Genomic DNA, 19,724 nt, shown 5'->3' on the forward strand with positions numbered 1-19,724 from the left:
TAACTGATGGGTTCTTTAGAAAAATCTAAAATAGCTCTACCGTTGTTTTTTACCTTTCCCAGTTAGCAGTGGGGAAAAAAGATGTCTGATTTTTTTAGATGAAATTTCTTAGCTGTAAATATCTGTGGCTTTAGTTTTTTAAATATGCTCCTAACATAGTAAATTATTTGAACAGCAATTGTCTCTTTCCTAGACGCAAGTCAAGGTCTCCTTCCCCTAGAAGGAGATCATCTCCTGTCAGAAGAGAGAGAAAGCGTAGCCACTCTCGATCTCCTCGTCACAGAACCAAGAGCCGTAGTGTTACTCCTGCACCAGAAAAGAAAGAGGAGACTCCAGAGCCAGAGCCTTCGGTGCAGGCAAAGGAAACTTTGATTCAAGAGGCAACATCAACTAGGCAAGTATTAGGGTTGATTTCTTTCCCCCTTGAAATTAACTTTTATTATAGAGAATTATCATTCCCTTTAGTGTAATGGAGTTATTTTAATTCCTGGTGCTATTAGAGCTTTATAGAAAGCAGCCCCACTTTCTTCTGAAAAAGTGTGCTACTATTTTTTTGCCTGGCAGATCTCTTTACATGTGTCACCATGGACTTCAATAAAACATATTTCCACATAGAGAAATTAGCGTAAATCTGAGTGCATACTGATGTTTCACGAATACTTTTTTTGTTGCATCACTCTAGTTAAGTCCTTTCCTTTGGCAGTGTTAAGTTTAGTTTCATTAAGAAATGCATATTAAGGCTGGTTTGGCTTAAATTTCCCTGTATTTGTTGAGAACTTCTCAAGTGCCAGCTTCTGACTTCAGACTGGATAAAGGCAGAACACTTCCTAAAGTAATGATTCAGCACTTGGAATTGGACAGCCTCAGCATTATCTTAAATAATGGCAGACTGGAACTTTTGACAAATCAATTTTTCACTGATCCTACTTGATTAATAATTTCCACTATTCTGCATTGTCAGATCAATCTATGGAAAGTTAACATATGGCCTATTCAGTATACTTTTAATTATCTGTTACAGGAAGATGAAGACCTAAATCTTTTGACCATGAGTAGAATTTTAATAGGATTTGAAGCTATGAACACCTTAATCAGGTGTTACTCACTATCTTTTTTTAGTGTCATAGGTTCTTTCTAAAATATAATCCAGGTAGCTACAGATGGGATATGCTTATATTTTAAGGTTTTTTTTAACTTTAACAGTGATATACTGAAAGTTCCCAAACCTGAACCTGTACCAGATACTAAAGAAACTTCCCCAGAACGAAATTCAAAGAAAGAGAGAGAGAAAGAAAAAGAGAAGACTCGTCAAAGATCACCATCCCGTTCCAAATCAAGGTCAAGGTCTCGCTCACATTCCCCTTCTCATTCTAGACCAAGAAGGCGTCATAGATCACGGTCAAGGTAAGAAGATGAGTTTTTACTTTATCTTGAGGATAAAGGCCAGGAACTGAATGATCTGCTCTGAAGTGGCCATTCAGAGCCATAAAACACTCAATTAACTGTGTACATAGGAAATTCTGGGGGGGACCTAATTATATGATGTGAGATAAAGGCCAAGGCATTAGTACCACTCTGTACAGTAATAATTCTCAGTCAGAGATGAGCCTGCAGTGGGTTAGGCCGAGTAAGAGGGAGGGGAGAAGAAGAGTGGAAAACACCACCTAAGCATGTTTATTATCTTCATCTTCTACCTCATCTGGGGAAAATGCTTGATATGAATGGCAGTTGGGCTGGGAGAGGGTACTGAATCCTGAATACGGTATTTGACAGCTCCAAGTGATTTCCCACAACCTCCTTTTAGAGCTAGGTTTGGTCCTGAAAACACTTAGAAGTTTAGATTTAAATTTTTTTTTTTGGTATGGATTAGTACAGAGGTTTTGATTGATTTGGAATCTTGTTTGCTTGTAGTTTAATGGTAACACGTTCCAGTACAACAGAAATGCTAATTTAGTGTGAATATACTTGCTACAAAGCAGCTTTATCACTTGGTTTCTGGTGACTAAATCTACCTCCATCCTGTGAAATTTAGGAGGTCGCTGTTCATTCTTCGAATTTTCATTGATTGATTGTGACAGGTCTTACTCCCCTAGAAGGCGGCCAAGCCCAAGACGACGACCATCTCCTAGGAGAAGGAGTCCTCCAAGGCGCATGCCTCCCCCACCCAGACACAGAAGAAGTAGATCCCCTCTGAGGCGGTAAGATTCCTTTTTGGTAAATATTAAACTGCTCATATTTGAAAGACATCACAAGGTTTTAAAAACTTTTAAAGTTAACTTGAAAAATAGTTATTAAGAGTGATCGTAGTATCAAAGGTAACTTAACCATAGGTGACTTTGATAGTGTATAGTATACAAACTAAGGGCAGGTCTACACTACAGTGGAGATCGACACTCTGAGATGGATCCACTGGGGGTTGATTTAGTGGGTCTAGTAAAGACCCGCCAGATGGACTGCAGATTGCTCCCCAGTCGACCCCTGTACTCTACCCCCAATGAGAAGAGTAAGGTAAGTCGATGGGAGTCGACCCCCTGCAGCGTAGACCCAGTGGTAACTCGACCTAAGGCATAGCATAGGTCGACTTACCGCAGTCATGTAGACATAGCCTAAGTGATTTAAAAGTTGCTTTGTCTTGTTTTATGCCTATGTCCCTTAAGCGCAGGGAAATAAAGCCCTTCGGATTGGCAGGAGTATTGCTATATTACTTAACGCTTTCTTTTTGAAGCTAATAACTTCTGTTCCAGAATCAGGTGTCTGATATAGTATCAAAAGGTCAAAATGGTTTTAAAGTACCTCTAATGGATGTTTTCTAACATTCATAAATGGTGATGGTTTGTGTTAATTGCTCAATTTGTTATTCTGGCACTTTCTTTAGTGGACAGTGGTGGCATTGGTTATGTCATGACTTTACAAATTAAGACTGGCTTTTTAAACTTTGTTTTAGAAGTCTGTCCTTTTGTGGTGGTTTTTGCTTGGGAACTTACATCTTTGCCATCATTTAAACAGTTTTGGTGGCTGAGGAGAAAGTGCATGTCAGAGACCATGTGACTTCAGTGCACTGTTGAAATAGGAAACTTGGGACAGCTTTCACAAGAAAAAGGGGCTATAATACTTTTGGGTGTTTGAGACTTACTATAACTGCATGGTAACTTTTTTTGAGGTTTGTAAAAATTCATTTTTGAGACAAAATACTGTGAAAAGTGTCAAAAGTGTATTTTGGCAAGATACGTAAGAACTCCCTTTTAGCAAATATTTATCTCACTCAAGTTAGGGTTTCTTTTTTCCAGGTTCTCAGGAATTCTGCAGCCAAAGGTGGATTCTGCAGGTACACAATTGCAACAGAATTTACCACAAATTTTGCAGCAGAATTCTAGAGGCCCTCTTTAAGTTTATAAAGTAAAGACAAGCTTAAAAATCATACAAAATATTGCTAAGATGTTTTCAGAATTGTTACATGTCTGATATTTGTGGAATTTGCAGCCTCCTGGTATAAAATTTTTGTTCCTCAAAGGTTCATTTCTGCCACCAGTCTTTTTAATAGATCCTTTTTGAGGTTCAGTAAACAAGGTTCTGTAGGGTGAAAAATTCTCTTAACCATCTAAATACTAAACAACTCAAACACAAACACACGTACGCGCACACAACAACCACAAGTCATTTTCTTGGATCCTTTAGAGTTAGTAATATTTTATAATCTAAAAAAGAAGGAAAACAAAAGGTAACATTTCAGACAAATTGTTCAGTTATAGTTTGAAAATAATTGAAACATTAATTTGTGTTAGTCTCCTCTTGTATGAAATACTAAAGCATTTTAGGCTAAAGTATGCCAGTTTTTTGGAAGTGCTACTGTATGTAGTTTTATAGATATGCTTGCCGAATGAACTGTGCTTAATCAGACCCAATTAATGTTAACTTTTTATCTGCAGGAGAAGACGGTCATCGGCATCTTTATCTGGAAGCAGCTCTTCTTCCTCCTCTTCACGCTCTCGATCACCGCCAAAAAAACCACCTAAAAGAATTGTATCCAGTCCTCCTCGCAAAACACGTAAACTGTCTCCTTCTGCCAGCCCTCCTAGGCGGAGGCACAGGCCTTCCCCACCAGCAAGTTCGCCTCCAAAGCCACGCAGGTCTCCGACACCTCAGCAGTCAAATCGTGGAAGAAAAGTCCGTGGTTCTATTTCTCCAGGGAGAGCCTCAGGTATAGTCCCCTAAATGTGTGCTTTCCCCCAATCGCTTTATCTATTTTAACCTTTACCATCTCGTAGCTAGCAAAGAGTATATAACTAATGGCAGGACTGCCTCAAAACTTTTGCCTTTTCAAAGTACGGAAGTTGTTGAATGGACATTTTATTAAATCTGGTCTTAAATATTAACAATATAGAGATTCATAGTACAAATCACTTAAATGTCAGCAACAAAAAATAAAGATTATAGTAGTTGACATTCAAAAAAAAAAAATCCCATAGTGCTGAGTTGACCTCCCTGCAATGTTTCATTGTAAGACTAGGAAGATCTTAGTTGTTATGAAATCTAATACTTTAAGGCAAATACTAATTGGTAACAACTGGTGTAAGATTTTTTCTGCAATGTTTTGAGGCTTGTTTCTAAATTAGTTTATTTCCTACTCTGTGAAGATCTAGATTTGATTCATGTGTTTGCGTTTGAGGCAGTAGGCAAGGTTTTTAATTGTCACTGCATATTTCTCTTCACTCAGTTTTACTTAAATCACTTTAAAGAATCAAGCTGCAGTTTTTTCTTTTCAAGTGGTTATGGTATCAAATCTCTGTTCCAGAGGGATGGTACAATTGTGGGCTTGGGATATCAAACAATTTTCAGACATAGGAAAAAGTTTAGGCAGTTAAAATATAATTCAAAAGTAAGTACATCTCCAACTGTAGTCAGCCCTGAACTTTAATCTCTGGTTTTTAAAATTGAAATTTTTAATAAACCGTAAATTGTATGCTCTCACTTCTTTTCTGTACTACATTTCAGTTGTATCATAGTAGAATTGAATAGTTTATTAAAATAAGTTTATTAAATGTATGTTACTGGCTTTTCAGGAAACATGTACCTTCATGGAATTAGTAGGAATTAAATTATCATACAATTTTAAGACTGTATTTTTCGTAACCTTCTGTGGTTAGAAAAAAAAACAAAAAACCAACATTTCTACTCAGTTTACGTACTATAATTTCAAAGTAAAATAGCAGTATACCAGCCAAATATTATCTAAAAGTGCAACATTCTTTTCTGTATAGAAAAATCTGCCAGGAAGCTGAAGTCTAAAAAGTATACTACAAAAATTCATATGAAGCAGATGTAAAATGACATCATTCATGAAAAGCTTTCACTTATTTTGTATGGATAACAATGTGTGCAAGATCTTATTAAATTTAATTTACAATCATATTCAACTTTTTCTTAGATTTGTCTGCTAACTTTTGTCTTTTAGCACCTAAACATAAGAGTATTGAAAAAAGAGAGTCTCCCTCACCAGCGCCAAAACCTAGAAAAGTAGAATTGTCTGAATCAGGTGAGTTGGTCATTTACAATAGCTTTCCTTTAAATGGTATGAAAACAAACAAGGGGCACACTTATCCAGTGTGTTTCTTGAGATCCAGTGGCTTTGATAGTAATATTGGAGGTCAGGTTTTCAGAGATGTGTATAGAGGACATAAAGCATCCCACTTACATTAACTCTCTCCCGTATGCTTCTTTGAAAACCATAGCCAAAATGCATACTCCAAAGAGAGGATGCCTTTTTAATTAAAGATGTAGCACAACATTTTTTAAATAGAACACCTGATCAATTTTAACACTGCTTCACAAACTGTCTATATTCATACAGTAACATGAAGTGACTGAAGGGACAAACATAAAAATTAAATGTTCCTTAATTGTGCATATCTTTCAGAAGAAGACAAAGGTGGAAAAATGGCTGCAGCAGATTCTGTGCAACAGAGACGTCAGTACAGAAGGCAAAACCAGCAGTCTTCATCTGGTACAGTAGTAATTTTGTAATTCTAATAAGATATTTTACTTGCATAATTAAATATGTTTAACGTATTGGCTACTTTTGTACTGCTAAATTCAAATTGTGCTTAGTTTTACACGTTTCATTGATGTATCCTACAATGCTATGGCAAAATTAATCACACTTACCATAATGAAAATCTTTTATTCACTGATCAAAAAATACTCCAGGGAGAAGGCAAGTAGAATTTTGGGAGTTGGTACTATACATTTGTTATAGTATTTATCTCTTGAAAAGTTGGCACAATTTTAAAGCATTTTACTATCGTGTAAAACCTAGCATTTTCCTGTGGGCAAATGACCTCTGTCTTTGCAACTGCTCATTTTCTGATACTTACTTTAGAATCGTGCATTCTGGGGCATAACTAGCTAGCCCAGAATTGTAAACAAATCTCATAGGAGCTGAAAAGAATGTTACAACATTTCTCTTCTCCTGTTCAGTGCCTCTTTACTTGTAAATTACTTGGAATATTTCTGCACATACTCAGTTTTGCTTCTGGTTTCACACTTCACCTTGTAAATTATTTTGCTGGTCAGAATTGCTCTTGCAGTTCTGTTGCTGCATATAATTGATTCGGGGCTTTTATTAATGCTGTTGAAGTCAGCATCTCTGTTTGTCCTCCAGCTAAATTTGTTCAGTATTTTGCAGCTGCGTATCTTGTGTTGGTTCTGCAACATGTACCTGAAATTCAGGTTTTATATACACACAAACTTACACCAATTTAAAGTTGTGTTTTGAAGCAGTTATTCTAGACGCTCTTATTTCTGTTTAAGAAATAATTATTTTGTATTTATAGACTCTGGTTCTTCATCTTCCTCTGAAGAGGAGCGACCAAAAAGATCAAATGTGAAGAATGGTGAAGTGGGTAGGCGCAGACGACACTCGCATAGTCCATCACCTTCCCCACGGAAACGACAAAAGGACTCTTCCCCTCGGTAAGTACTTTCTTCTGCTCAGCACAACTGATGTATTTAACAGTGACAAAATATATAACTTACAAATGGACTAACTTCTCATCTCTTAATTTGCATTACATTATTGCCTACAGGCCCCCAACAGAATCAGTTGGGATTACCCTTGTCCAAGTGCTATGCAAACACCATAGAAGATGGTCTGTGCACCAGAATTTAGATTTTAGAGGTGAAAGTGAACTCCTTGATACCAGCACTAGATTTTTTTGTGAGATTATTGGACCTGATCCAAAATCTATTGGGGCTTTGGACCAGGTCCTTACAGGAGGGGTTTTTTTCAATCTAATGCAAGGAGATTAATTTGACTTCTGCTCAAGTGTTGAGAATTACTTTGAATCTTGTGCAAACATGTTCATCTTTGCATGAAGTAAATCTTTGGCAAATGGAATTTTTGACTTTGTTTTTTTCTCCACTGCTGTCAGGATGCAGATGGGAAAGAGGTGGCAATCACCAATGATTAAAAGGTTGGTTAGAAACGAATCCATTAATTAAAATTAAATTTAAAGTTTTTCTAGAAACACTGTACTTTTGTAGCAGACGGTGAGCATGGGTGCCCTTTCTCCTGCTTCACCCACACAGAAGACATTTCAAATTGCAAGATAATGGGACAAGAAATCCAAATTGTTCATTGCCTCTTTTCCTTCTAACAGTGAAATTGTTTCAGATCTGCCTTATGTCCATAGATGACAGTTTGGGTAACTGATTGAAATAACCTGATATTGTGCCTTAGAAGCTTAACTGCATTGCTGTATATGACATTTATCAAAGTTACGCTCTCCAGGCAAGATTTTACTTGTGTTTTTATTCCTCTAATATAATTCTGAAACAGAGGTGAGCAGTAAGTATATGAAGATATTTCACATTGCTACCAGCTGTTTTTGTGGTAGGAAAATAAAATGGGCTAATGGGGAACTCAATGTTTAAAAATAAAGCTATTTAACTCCTCAAATACCAAGAGGAGATGGAGGTTCTAAAATTCCCATTCTGTCTTCTCTCCCTTTTACATGCATTTTCACTGTGTGTCCTGGAACAATCTGGTTTAGTAGTGGGACTGAAGTTAGCAGCTCCTGCAAATTTCACAGGCTGAGTGCTTCACCATTTTGTCACAAATCTTACCTTTCAGAGGTAGCTTTATAGGCAGTTCCTTTGAAACTTGATTTTTAGACTGAGTGTAGCATAATGCAGAAAGTCAGTGATGACTTGGCAAAGACATGGCCAGAATAGTAGATTCTATCATGGTCTCTGCCACTAGACTGCCCATCTGAAGTCAACTGAAAACAAGAGTAGGTGCCTCACTACTATTAGGAAAAGTGCTAATTTTAAACTTAAGAGGCTGGATCTATAAGATAAATATTTAATGACAGGTGTGAATAATCTATAATGATTAAAACCTAACCAGAACGTAGGTGTCACATATGATTGGCTAAATTTGAGCCAGATGAAATGTGACCAACTTCCTCAAACTCTGACAAATTCAGTAATAAATGTGCTCAGTCTTCAAACTGTTGCATATAACAGTTGTTTTACTTGAATTTCAGGACAGCGTACTTTACTTTACAAAAGAATAAATTCGGCTAAGTCCTTCTATATCAATGTGTAACAGATTTTCTCCTAGTCTGTTGCCTTATACATTTAATATGAAAACTATTATTGCTGAATATTTTTAGTGGGTCTTACGGTGATATTTGAAGATGACTTCATATTTTTTCAGCTCACAAAATCATGTTTAGCTCTTGAGGAACAATCCTGAGCTGCAAATATCTAGTTTCTTGCTATGGAAAAATATAGCAAGGCTATTTGGAATTAAATATTAATTAGCAGACTCCTCCTATTGATTAAAAGTGCAGGGCAGCCTTTAAAAAGCAAAAAAGATATTTAATGTTTTTGTCACTAAAAAGCTACATTTGTTTTCCTCACAGAATTTAAACCCGTTGAGCTTTTCAGACATTTTGGGGAAACACATTGGGTCCAGATTTCCCCATATAAGTTAACTACAAATCTTTGTCTTCAGTGGGAATAGTGTCTGGACCCCTTGTGCTCTGAATATTTTAAATGCAGTATAGCAATATCTTAGCACCAACTCTGGTTTTCTTAGCCTGTGCTCTTGCTGAAGTGTTAAAATCTACCAGTGGTAAAGAGTACATCTGCTTAGAATCAATTTCTGTTTGTGTACCTGAAGTCTCTGAAGTTGGCAGCCATTTAAGATATATCCCCACAAGGAAGATAAATATCTCCTTGGTCTAGTGAGCTTTAATAACTTCTTTTCCCTGGAAAACAACTCTGGTAAGGTGGAAGACTCCTCATAGCTTCTCTATCCCATACTCTCAGAGAGAACTAACTTTGCTGTATCCTTTTTGTCTCTTAGACATAATCACTGTCTGATAGTGTTTGCATCTAATTTGGAAGACAAGTATCTGAACCAGCTTAGTTTTATGTAGTGGAGATGACATGGCAGGGAAAACATTAAGCATCTGGCATGAGGTTTTTTTTTTTTTTTAATAAAGCAACTCTTCTGTTTCCTCTAGTAGGAGGAGGAGGAGTCCATCACCACCACCTGCCAGAAGACGGCGCTCTCCTTCTCCTGCCCCTCCTCCAAGGCGGCGCAGATCGCCTTCATTGCCTCGCCGAAGGTAACTGTTGCTTTTTATTAATCCTAAGGACAGTTCTGAAAATCAAGAGTTGTAACACTGTCCAATAAAAAACAAATGTCATGATTAATGGAAATGATGCCTTTTGCTGATAAGTTTCTTATTGGGAAATCATTTTTTTAAATTTAAAATCATAATTTTGTTTTCTGAAACATTTTCAGTGGGGGGTGTGTTCAACTGAACCATTGTAAGTGCTGAGTGTAGCAAGCAGTCACTTCCATTACCTCATATTGAAATGGCTATTGGACAGTGTATACTCTGCTGTAGTTCCTTGAGATTGCTGTAAGAACTTTAAAAGTGGAACACATCAATGTAAAATCTTTTCTTCTTTGCCAAAGTGTGTATCTTTAGCCATTGGCAGCTAACTTGTGTGAGAACTTTGTCCTGTATACATGATTTCTCAAATTCTTTCTGTTGGTTTTGTAGGTCTCCATCACCACCTCCTCGCAGGCGCTCACCTACTCCCAGACGATATTCTCCTCCAATACAGAGACGATACTCTCCTTCCCCACCTCCTAAGCGAAGAACAGCAACTCCCCCTCCCCTTCCAAAACGAAGGGCATCACCTTCTCCACAACCCAAGCGCAGAATCTCGCATTCTCCCCCACCAAAACAAAGAAGTTCTCCTGTGGCAAAGAGGCGTTCCCCATCACTATCTTCCAAGCATAGGAAAGGTTCTCCTTCCAGCAGGTCTAATCGTGAAACCCGATCCCCACTACAAAACAAACGGCATTCACCATCTCCACGGCCTAGAGCTTCACATACCTCTTCAAGTCCACCGCCTCTGCGAAGGGGAACTTCATCTTCACCCAAGCGGAGACAGTCTCCATCTCCAAGCACTAGACCCATCAGGAGAGTGTCAAGGACCCCAGAACCCAAAAAGACAAAGTAAGGGACTTGTTAACTTATAGCTATAGGCAAATGGGAATAGATAAAGCAAGGGTTTGCACTAAAATCAAAGGGTGTCAGTATTATGTCTTCATGCTAGTCTAGTTCCTGTTGACATACTGCTTTCATTCTGCCAACTTCTATAATGTGGCTTTTCTGAAATGACTGTTAGAGGCATTTCCTGTCGTATGAAAATTCATGGCTGGGAATAGCTTCAGAGGCACTGCAGAAGTTCATCTTTGACAAAGTGTGGTAGTGGGAAGGCAGAATAGAGGCAAACATCAAACACGGATAATGGTGAAACCAAAGCAGATTACAAAATAAGACTTTAAAGGGATTTTTAGCTTTGTTTAGAGCCTAGTGAACTATGCATGAAAGTTCACTATGGAACAGGGCTAACCCAAGTCACATTCTTATTAAATGAATATTTGACAAGCTTTTAATAGTGGGAGATCTCTACCTAAACATCTAGTGAAGGTATGGCAGTGCTGGCTTAATCAGTTCTTTCAGGAAAATTACATAGCTGAATGCAATCCTGTCTTAACTGGTGATAAAACAGTAGCTGTGCCATGTTGAATTTTTATCAGGTGTGAAGAGAGGACAGCCACTCATGAACAGGAGAACACTATAGTCTGTCCAAGATACTAATCTGTAGTAAACCTACAATATCTTTTTGGCTTGCCAGTCTGCAGTGCTTAGTTAGATCTTGGATTTTCCTTTTACTGTCATTCTTATGAAGAATTCCAGTCTAAATGTATGGAATTTAGCTCCACAGTAAAGGGATTAATGTGAACAGATTTGTAGATCAGCAGTAACTCAAAGGGTACGTCTGCACTGCAGTTAAACACCACCGGCTGGCCTGTGTCGGCTGACTCAACCTAAAGGGCTGTTTAATTGCAATGTAGATATTTGGGCTGGAGTCCAGGCTCTGGGACTCTGAGCCTAGACATCTATACCCCAATTGAACAGCCCCTTAGCCAGAGTCAGCTGGTACAGGCCAGAGACTGGTGTCTAATTGCAGGGTAGAAATACCCTGTGTGACCATGGTTAGTTACATAATAATTGTTAGTTAAGTTACCTTGTTTGCATTTACTGTATAAGGCACAAGGAGTCCTAAATGTTAATCTTTTTTATTTTTAAGGGCTTCCACACCAAGTCCACAGTCTGTGAGAAGGGTGTCTTCATCCAGGTCTGCGTCAGGATCGCCTGAGCCAGCACCTAAGAAACACCAAGCACCTCCATCCCCTACTCGGTCTCGATCCCCCTCCACTAACTGGTCGCCACCACCTGTGAAAAAGGCTCAAAGTCCTACGCAGAGTCAATCCCCTGCAAGGGTATGTTTTCTAATAAAAGTAGTACTTAATTGGAATATGCCTACAGAACTTTCCTCATGTGGCATATTTCTCTTGCCTAGTTTTGCTTATGATGTTCAAACAATTCTAGCTCATTTACTAGTGTATTTAAATGCAATTCCTTTTAAATGATGGGATGGCAATAGCTGTTCCATAGACACACACACTCGTTATGCAGCAAATGTGCTTAACGTCCAGGCCACATGATCTTTGTAAAGAGAAAGGGTTTATTTGTGCATCCTCACCTGATACACAAATCTGGCATATGTATCTCCAACGGTGAAATAAGGAATTTATTTTCATTACAGAATTCTGACCAGGAAGGTGGTGGGAAGAAAAAGAAGAAAAAGAAGGATAAGAAGCATAAAAAGGACAAAAAGCACAAGAAACACAAAAAACATAAGAAAGAGAAGGCTGCAGCTGCTGCAGCAGCTGCTGCTACTTCAGCGGCTACTTCATCAGCCCAGGAAGACCCAGAAGCAGAGACAGAGCCCAAAAAGGTTGGCTAAATAAATCTGATTTCGAAAGCCAAAGAGTGAAATGAAAGAACATATTTACAGACGTAATTGATACTTATGTATGATTTTGACAATATCTGTTCTAAGCCCAATATATTTGAAGGCAGGGCATGAATTATGCTACAACTGGCTAAATTGTAAAATTTAGTTCAAGTCACCTCTGCATATTCCCTTCTTGGGATGGCAGAGGCCACTGGAATAACTCCAATTAGAGGTTAGTTACCTCCGTTTCTCTTCCTTTCCATCATCCTCTCCTAAAAACAAAGGTCATTTTCTGCTTCTGAGAGGCTATTAATGAGCATTGTCTACATTGCCTTTTCCTTTCTACAAAGCGGTAGATAGGTGACACTTTTGAGCAACGGTTTAAAAAAAAAAAGTCCACTTTGTACAGTGAAATACATCCATGGCAAGCTAACATCAAGCTTTTATTTTGTTTTAAGTGTAACTATTAAATTGGATCATATTTTTTTAAAGTTAAATATACAGAGAACTAAAAATCTACAGACCAATAGAGATTTTTCCACTAATGCTTTTACAAACAGTATTCGCTACAATTATAAATATTTCATGCCAAGTTTGAAACTCAGGTTTTGAAGTACTGAGATCCTGAATGCGGGATTGACTTGTCCACACTGAGAGAAAACTGGAAAGTACGCAAATGGCATAAGTAGTGGGTATTTATAATTTTTTGTTTCAGCAACCTGACATGTTAAAATCATATTGTAAATATACACACTTATGTTTGAATGTCCCTTTAAAAAATCCAAAGCAAATAGTAAATCTCATGGGGCAAATGAAATTGTATTTTTGCTAAAAATCTATTTTGTTGTATTTCAGCCTTCTGTATGACATGGCTGCTTGTTAGTTGTAGGCAGCAAACTAGAGACATTCTATGCTATATTTGTATGACGTTATAGTAGAAATGGTACGCAAAAGTGTATATAACCTAGGTAAAATTTCTAGTGTATAAAACCTCTGCTTTTGACGTTTCTGAATGATCATCTCTAGTTCAAGTATATGTACCTATTGGTACTCCACCATTGGATGTGCATGCGCCTGTGTGCTCTTGATTGGAGATTGCAAAGCAGTGCTCACGGTCATGCGCAGAACAACATCTTGTGCTCTGAACTAGGAGATATAGGCAGGAGGTGGAACACTTCCTCTCCCCCCCCCCGCCAATCCATAACTCCATAATGTTTTATGCAGCCAATGGAAGTTGCCACAAGCTCAGTTTAGACCCTCTCCAATAGACAAGGAATCCAAGAGTCTGGACTTACTGGGCAGAAGAGTTGTTCATCAGCTGCTCTTCGGTTTTGTGTTGCTAATTATCAGGCCTTGATGGTGAAAGACGCATTTACCATGTATTCAATATTTACACACTTAACTGAATATGTGCCACAAGATCAGAGAGACCAGTTTCAGTCCATCATTGCAGGGGGCAGTTGGTCACAAAAGCCTCCCTCCAAGCTGCCCTAGATGCTGCAGACACAGTGTTGAGATCCATGGCCATGGCAGTGATCATGAGAAGAGTATCCTGGCTCCAGCCCTTAGGTCTTCCAAGAGAAGTACAGTGCACAGTCAAGGATCGCCCCTTTGAAGGACCCAGGCTCTTCAGTGATCATATGGACTCCTCTCTCCACACTCTCAGGGATTCCAGGGCTACGTTGCATTCACTGGGATTCTTTACGTGCCTGCAATAAAAAGAGAACTTTGTTTACAGCCTGCCCAGAGATCCAGGCCATTCCAATATCATCAGCAGTCCACCTTCCCTATATCTGAGGAGGCCTTCAGGAGAAGGAGCAAGCTGCAGAAAGACTACTGACCCCTTCTTCTTAATTGGCTCCCTCCTTCTAAAAAGCACTTTTGACACCTTGGCCAAGGGCATAAATCATCCCAGTTCACTGGATTTCCGCATTGTGCAATCTCCCCCCCCTTTGGAGATTGACTGACTCTCCCCTTACCTCAGACAAGTGGATACTGGAAGTCCCCAGAGTGGGTTACTCTGTCCATTTCCACTCTGTTCCTCCCTATCCCTCTTCAGGGACCTCTCTCATAAAAAGCTCTTAAGGCAAAAGGTTCTGTGTCCTCTTCCACCCCGCACCCCCACCCCCCTCCCCCACTTCTGGGGCAGTACAGCTGGTTCCAGCAGAGTTCATCGGGAAAGGATTCTATTCCAGTTACTTGGTTTCCAAGGGAGATGGAGGGTGGAGACTGATCCTCAACCTCAGGAACTTTAACTACTATTTTTTTAACACTTCAGAATGGTGACATTAGTTCCAGTTCTTCCACCCGTTGATCTAGGAGACTGGTTTGTTACCCTTGACCTACAAGACACCTCCTTTCATGTAGCCATCCACTCATCGGACAAGCGCTTCCTGTGCTTTGTAATAGGAACAGACCACTATCAATACTGAGTTCTTCCCTTCAGAAGCACTCGGTATTGAGTTCTCAGTATTCTTCTTCACCATATCTCCAAGGGTGTTGGGAAAGGTCCTTTCGGTAGAGGCAGCTCCTGTCCGTCAGTGGGGGATCTCAGTATCCCCAGATTTGGGCAACATGTTGATCCGGGTGAATCATACCAAGGTCCAGACAGCTACAACAAAGGCATTAAACTTGTTCCAATTGCTAAGATAAACTTCACAGGAGCTGTTTTGGATTCCACAGCAGCAAAAGCCTACCTTCCCATTGAGAGATTTCCCACGCTATCTGGCCTAATCTCATTGCTGCAGTTCGGCTCACAGATGACCAAGACATACAAGGCCACTTGGTCAGGGTAACGATAGACAATAGGGCAGAGATATACATCAAGTGCCAGGGTAGACCAAGAGCCTAGTCCTTGTGCACAGTATTTCCCATCAAAAAGCCACATCAGTGGTTGGTCTATCATGGAGGGAAATACTGGCACATGTATCAAACTGCTGTCAGCTCCGGAATGTCGCTGTGAAGCACCAGTCTTTGCAGACACTGCCCTGAGGTGTATTTCTCTGCAAGTGAGCTTCCCATCCTAACAGAAGCATCTGTTACAACCACAGAAGTTCTGCTTCTCAAGATAGTGGGCTAGATACTAAAATTAAAAGCGAGAGGTCTGTCAGCTCGTAGGGTACATTTGGCTACTATCACAGCTTTCCACTTACCCATCCAGGGGCTCTCGTTGTTTGCCCACCTGTCACAGCCAGATTCCTCAAAGGTCTGTATAATTTACATCCTCCTGTCTGGCACCCGCTCCCAGTGGGACCTAACGCTCTAAGGAGATTCCCCCTTAGAACCGATGGTCACCTGTTTTCTCCTCCACCCCTCCTTTAAAACTTTGTTCCTAGTCACCGTTACTTCAGCAAGAAGAATGGGAAGCTGGGGGCACCCATGGCCTAGCCATTGTAAACCACCTTTTTTTTAATAGGGACACCATTTTACCACACGCTCATTCCTGTTTTCTCCCAAAGGTCTCAGCATATCACATTAATCAAAAGATTTGTCTTCCTGTATTCTACCCTTCCAGAAATGTAGCAACTTTGCATCCCACAATTTTACATTTGCCATATTGCAGTATCAGGATGGCTATTACCTGGTCTAGCTCTTCATGTCTGCAGAAATAATCACTTCTGTATCTTTGTTTTAAGGAGACAGAGAGCGAAGCAGAAGATAACCTGGATGATTTAGAAAAACATCTGCGAGAGAAGGCACTGAGGTCGATGAGGAAGGCACAAGTGTCCCCACCATCTTAGGCTGAAACCTTTGATATAATGTACATTTTATTTGGTTTGTACTCAGAATTCAATTTCAAATTGCTAAAATGTGTTTGAGCTTTAGAATATAACATTTGTTGTAATAATTGCTAGGTTGAGGTTCACCATGTAAAAAAGGCATGGATTTACATTACAAAAAGCATCCACAGTGTACTAGTGACATTCTTTCATTGACAGTTGACATTATTTCATGTAGAGTGAAACTTTTTAGAAGCAGTAAGATGGGTCAAGGGTTTTAAAAATGACTGGCAACCTCAGTTTCTTTAAAATGTACCAAAACCTATACAAATGTTTATAAAGTTTTCATTTTTTTTATCCACTTATATTGCTACTAACCTTTGTGATTTATAAGCTTGCCCAGAAATGAAACCACTTCAATTGCAAGGGAAGTACATATGATATTTTAATGCCATAATTGCTCTATTGTTACCTGTGTAGTTGCCATTAAAGTGAATCAAGAACAGAAATCTAGAATGGTACGTAAATGAAAGCATGTCGTTTGCCAGGACACTGTGGGTTTATATTGATGTAATAAGTTGATTTGGAACACTGGAATTTCATTTGTATTTTTGTTCTTTTTTTAAAAAGGGCAGTTTCCTTATCAGCAGTCCCAGAGAAGTTCCACACTTACATAAATTTTGTTTGTGAAAAGATGTTGTGGCCCCATTCATGATTCTTGTCTGGTTGCAGTTCTTCTTAATGGTATACGTAACTTTCAGAGATGATGTCTTTGAAAGCCTGAAGGACCTGAACTTTGGATATTGTCATGTTTTCACTGTTTTTCTGTTTTTTTAACTAAAGCTATATAAAGCTTGTGGATTAAACAAAATAAATTTCTAAATTTAAAGAGTTGTTGGTTATTATATGAACACACTTGTTAAACCTTTTCCTCTCAGACAGGGTCAACAAATAACGTAGATGTTAAAAACGGATGTCTAAAATGCTGGATTATGCAAAATGAGATTTTACGTTAAAAATGACTATCCCACTGGCAGAAGTCGCCCTGACTCTGTTAATACAATGATGTTTCTGATGTGCTGTGCTAGCCTTGCGAAAATACCGGCCCAGGCATAAAATCTACCTGCTAGCTCTTTGCTTTGATGATTGTTAATGGAAAAAGTCTTTAGCTGCTTGTCATAATTACTTGCTGCAGCAAAGAGAATTTTGCCAGGTGGTGCTGTATTGTATGGTTACAAAATGGAGATTTGGCAGAAACTTATTTCATAGCCTTATTTACTATTCAGTTAAACAAATACCCAGCTCAGATAATTTGAACATATTGATGGGACACGTTTGCCTTCAAAATAATATATTTTGAGACTGACTAGACTGCAGGCAAAATTTTCACAAGTGCCTAGTCCCATTTTTCGTAATTTAGGAACTAAAAAAAGAACAAAAATGCAATGGGACTTAAACTAGGTGACTAAGATACTTTTGAAAATTTTGCTGTGCATCTTAATTGTGAAAAGCATATCTACTTAGGTGTAAATATTTGATTAGACTGGAACATAAGTAAAGAGGCTAATCGAGTCACTATTAAGATAAGTGCAGGATGTTCTGTATTCTGAATTGCATAATCGAATTCCTTTGTAGATATCTTATAACTGAAATCACTTTATCTTCTTTGTTTGAGCCCAAGCTTGTCTGACCTGCAATTCACAACTCTGAATCCTCTTGCTTCCCTTCCAACCTCTACTCTTTAATCCATGGATTTGTAATGGTGCAGCATTTGTTCAAGAAGTGATCGCTTGAAATATCTTGGCCTTGCCATTTCTTACCACTATATATGAGGCTTGACCGCTATGTACGTACTGAGTCTGACTGCAAATGCTGTGTGATTACGTGGGAGTCTTGTTGATTAATGCTACCTTTCTGGAAAGGCAGATCAGTTGGTTTATATAAGCTTCAGTTGCTGGAGTAATCAGAATTCATCACACAGAAATCTATTCCAAGTTACATTGAATTCTGTTAGAATGAAAATGCACCCATTGTAGTAAACCTAGGGATGAAATGCAAGTCATTGGGAGTTATTCTATTTAGCAGATCAGAGAACAGAAGGAAAGAGCAGCATTCTGTGCCAAGAGATGTGGTGGTAGCAGGTATGTTGGGGGGATGGCTTGAAACATAAAGTAATTTGAGGGAAATCTTCAATTAATAAACCTTATTTGCTGAAGTATTTTAAGTTCTAGTCTTGCAGCCTCAGATGCTTCTCCAGTATGTTCTTACACAGATCCAAGTTCTTGAGTTTGGCCACTACCATGTTTAGATCTTTATGTCCTGAAGCTAATTTGTTAGGTACTTTTCTTTTTTGGACAAGAACTGTCCTACCCTCTGTTTGGAAAGTGTCTAGCACACTTTGGGTGCTGATGTAATCAAAATAACTACACCAATGCACAGTTCTGTGCTCAAAGCCATTAGTATAACATTTTTTGCACATTAAAACTTATTCTTAGCTCCACATAGTTTTACACAAATCAGTCTGCTAAGCAGAGGCCCAGGACTAGAGTATCAGGGCTGATATAGACTGTGATTGAGGGGGATGAGAACACTTGCACATCATCTGCCTACAGTATGCCTCTCACACTCCTGTTTCTTCACTTTCACAAACACCAAATTCACTCCCATCTTGGATGTGGATTTTGTTACACTTCAATAGAGCTGCTTTTTACAAGACTGTTTTAGTGGGTCCATAGAAAAGCTCCCTTTGATTTCAGTGGGAGCAGAGTGAGGCCAACACTGAGCGTATTTGGAAAATTCCAGGTTCCCATTTCTAGCAATATGTTTTCACTTCCTTTCTTCAAAGCCCCATGGACTGGGAAACGGTCAGCACATCAATTCTGTACTAGGTTCCCGTGTTGCTGAATTCTGTAGTGGAGTGAAACAGTTTGAAAAACATTGACATTAGGAGTTCATTGAATTTAAAATGAATAGCAACAATCAATGCCCAGTTGAAGTTGGTATTGTGTAGTTTATGCTGCTGCTGCAATTAGTGCACATGGGATTCAGCACTGACAATACATAGTTGATAGTTTTGAAGACTGGGTGAGTGAGCTGGCAGCTTTAACAGCTACATAAAGTATGTGGGGATTTTGCATATATGCAAGTCCCTGTTTTGTGTGTGTGCTGTGTGGCCTTTTGTCATTGAGGGGTCAAGGTGTCAGACATGGACACATGTTTGGGGCTGTTGGTGCTTTATGTGAGGAATGTTTTTTCTGCCTTGTTAAGGTTTCCTCTTATCTGACTCTTCTCATTCCCCTCCATGCTTGTCCCCCTGTGAGAGTAATGGGGAGGGGATGAGTGGGCAGGCCAGTAGTGCCTGTTCTTCCCCAATTCCAGCATCTTTCCTGCTACGAGGGGAGAGGCAAAGGCTTCCCTTTGCTCCTGCTCCTTACCCTGTATCTCTTGAGGTTGGCTGGAGAGAAATGTGGATTCCATAAATTCCCAGTATTTGAAATTTAGCTCTGTTTGGCTGGCTGTGTCTGTGTTTCCCTGCTTAAACCCCAAGGCAGATTAAGGATTGCTCATTTCCTGAGGGCTGCTCATGTATTTGGTGACCTGTGTGTAATATAG

The 19,724-nt window shown here is 39.1% G+C and overlaps 1 protein-coding gene across 9 annotated transcripts in view; it reads left to right on the plus strand.

Moving 5' to 3' along the window:
* SRRM1 (serine and arginine repetitive matrix 1) overlaps window positions 1-17,001 on the plus strand; it is a 26,972-nt gene extending 9,971 nt beyond the window's left edge. For 3 of the 9 annotated variants that reach the window (XM_048826147.2, XM_075121249.1, XM_048826154.2), the window contains 13 exons: window positions 194-394; window positions 1,204-1,404; window positions 2,079-2,198; window positions 3,927-4,198; window positions 5,453-5,533; window positions 5,915-6,001; window positions 6,831-6,969; window positions 7,428-7,469; window positions 9,531-9,635; window positions 10,080-10,541; window positions 11,683-11,875; window positions 12,202-12,393; window positions 16,029-17,001. In XM_048826147.2, the coding sequence (XP_048682104.1) occupies window positions 194-394; window positions 1,204-1,404; window positions 2,079-2,198; window positions 3,927-4,198; window positions 5,453-5,533; window positions 5,915-6,001; window positions 6,831-6,969; window positions 7,428-7,469; window positions 9,531-9,635; window positions 10,080-10,541; window positions 11,683-11,875; window positions 12,202-12,393; window positions 16,029-16,133 (2,200 nt within the window). In that variant the 3' untranslated portion in view covers window positions 16,134-17,001. The remainder of the gene's footprint in view (window positions 1-193; window positions 395-1,203; window positions 1,405-2,078; window positions 2,199-3,926; window positions 4,199-5,452; window positions 5,534-5,914; window positions 6,002-6,830; window positions 6,970-7,427; window positions 7,470-9,530; window positions 9,636-10,079; window positions 10,542-11,682; window positions 11,876-12,201; window positions 12,394-16,028) is intronic. The other 6 variants (XM_048826149.2, XM_048826148.2, XM_048826150.2 and 3 more) reach the window with 6 other exon arrangements.
* The last annotated feature ends 2,723 nt before the right edge of the window (window positions 17,002-19,724 follow it).

This window comes from Caretta caretta, chromosome 19 (genome assembly GCF_965140235.1).
Source record: "Caretta caretta isolate rCarCar2 chromosome 19, rCarCar1.hap1, whole genome shotgun sequence".
Lineage (NCBI taxonomy): Eukaryota > Metazoa > Chordata > Testudines > Cheloniidae > Caretta > Caretta caretta.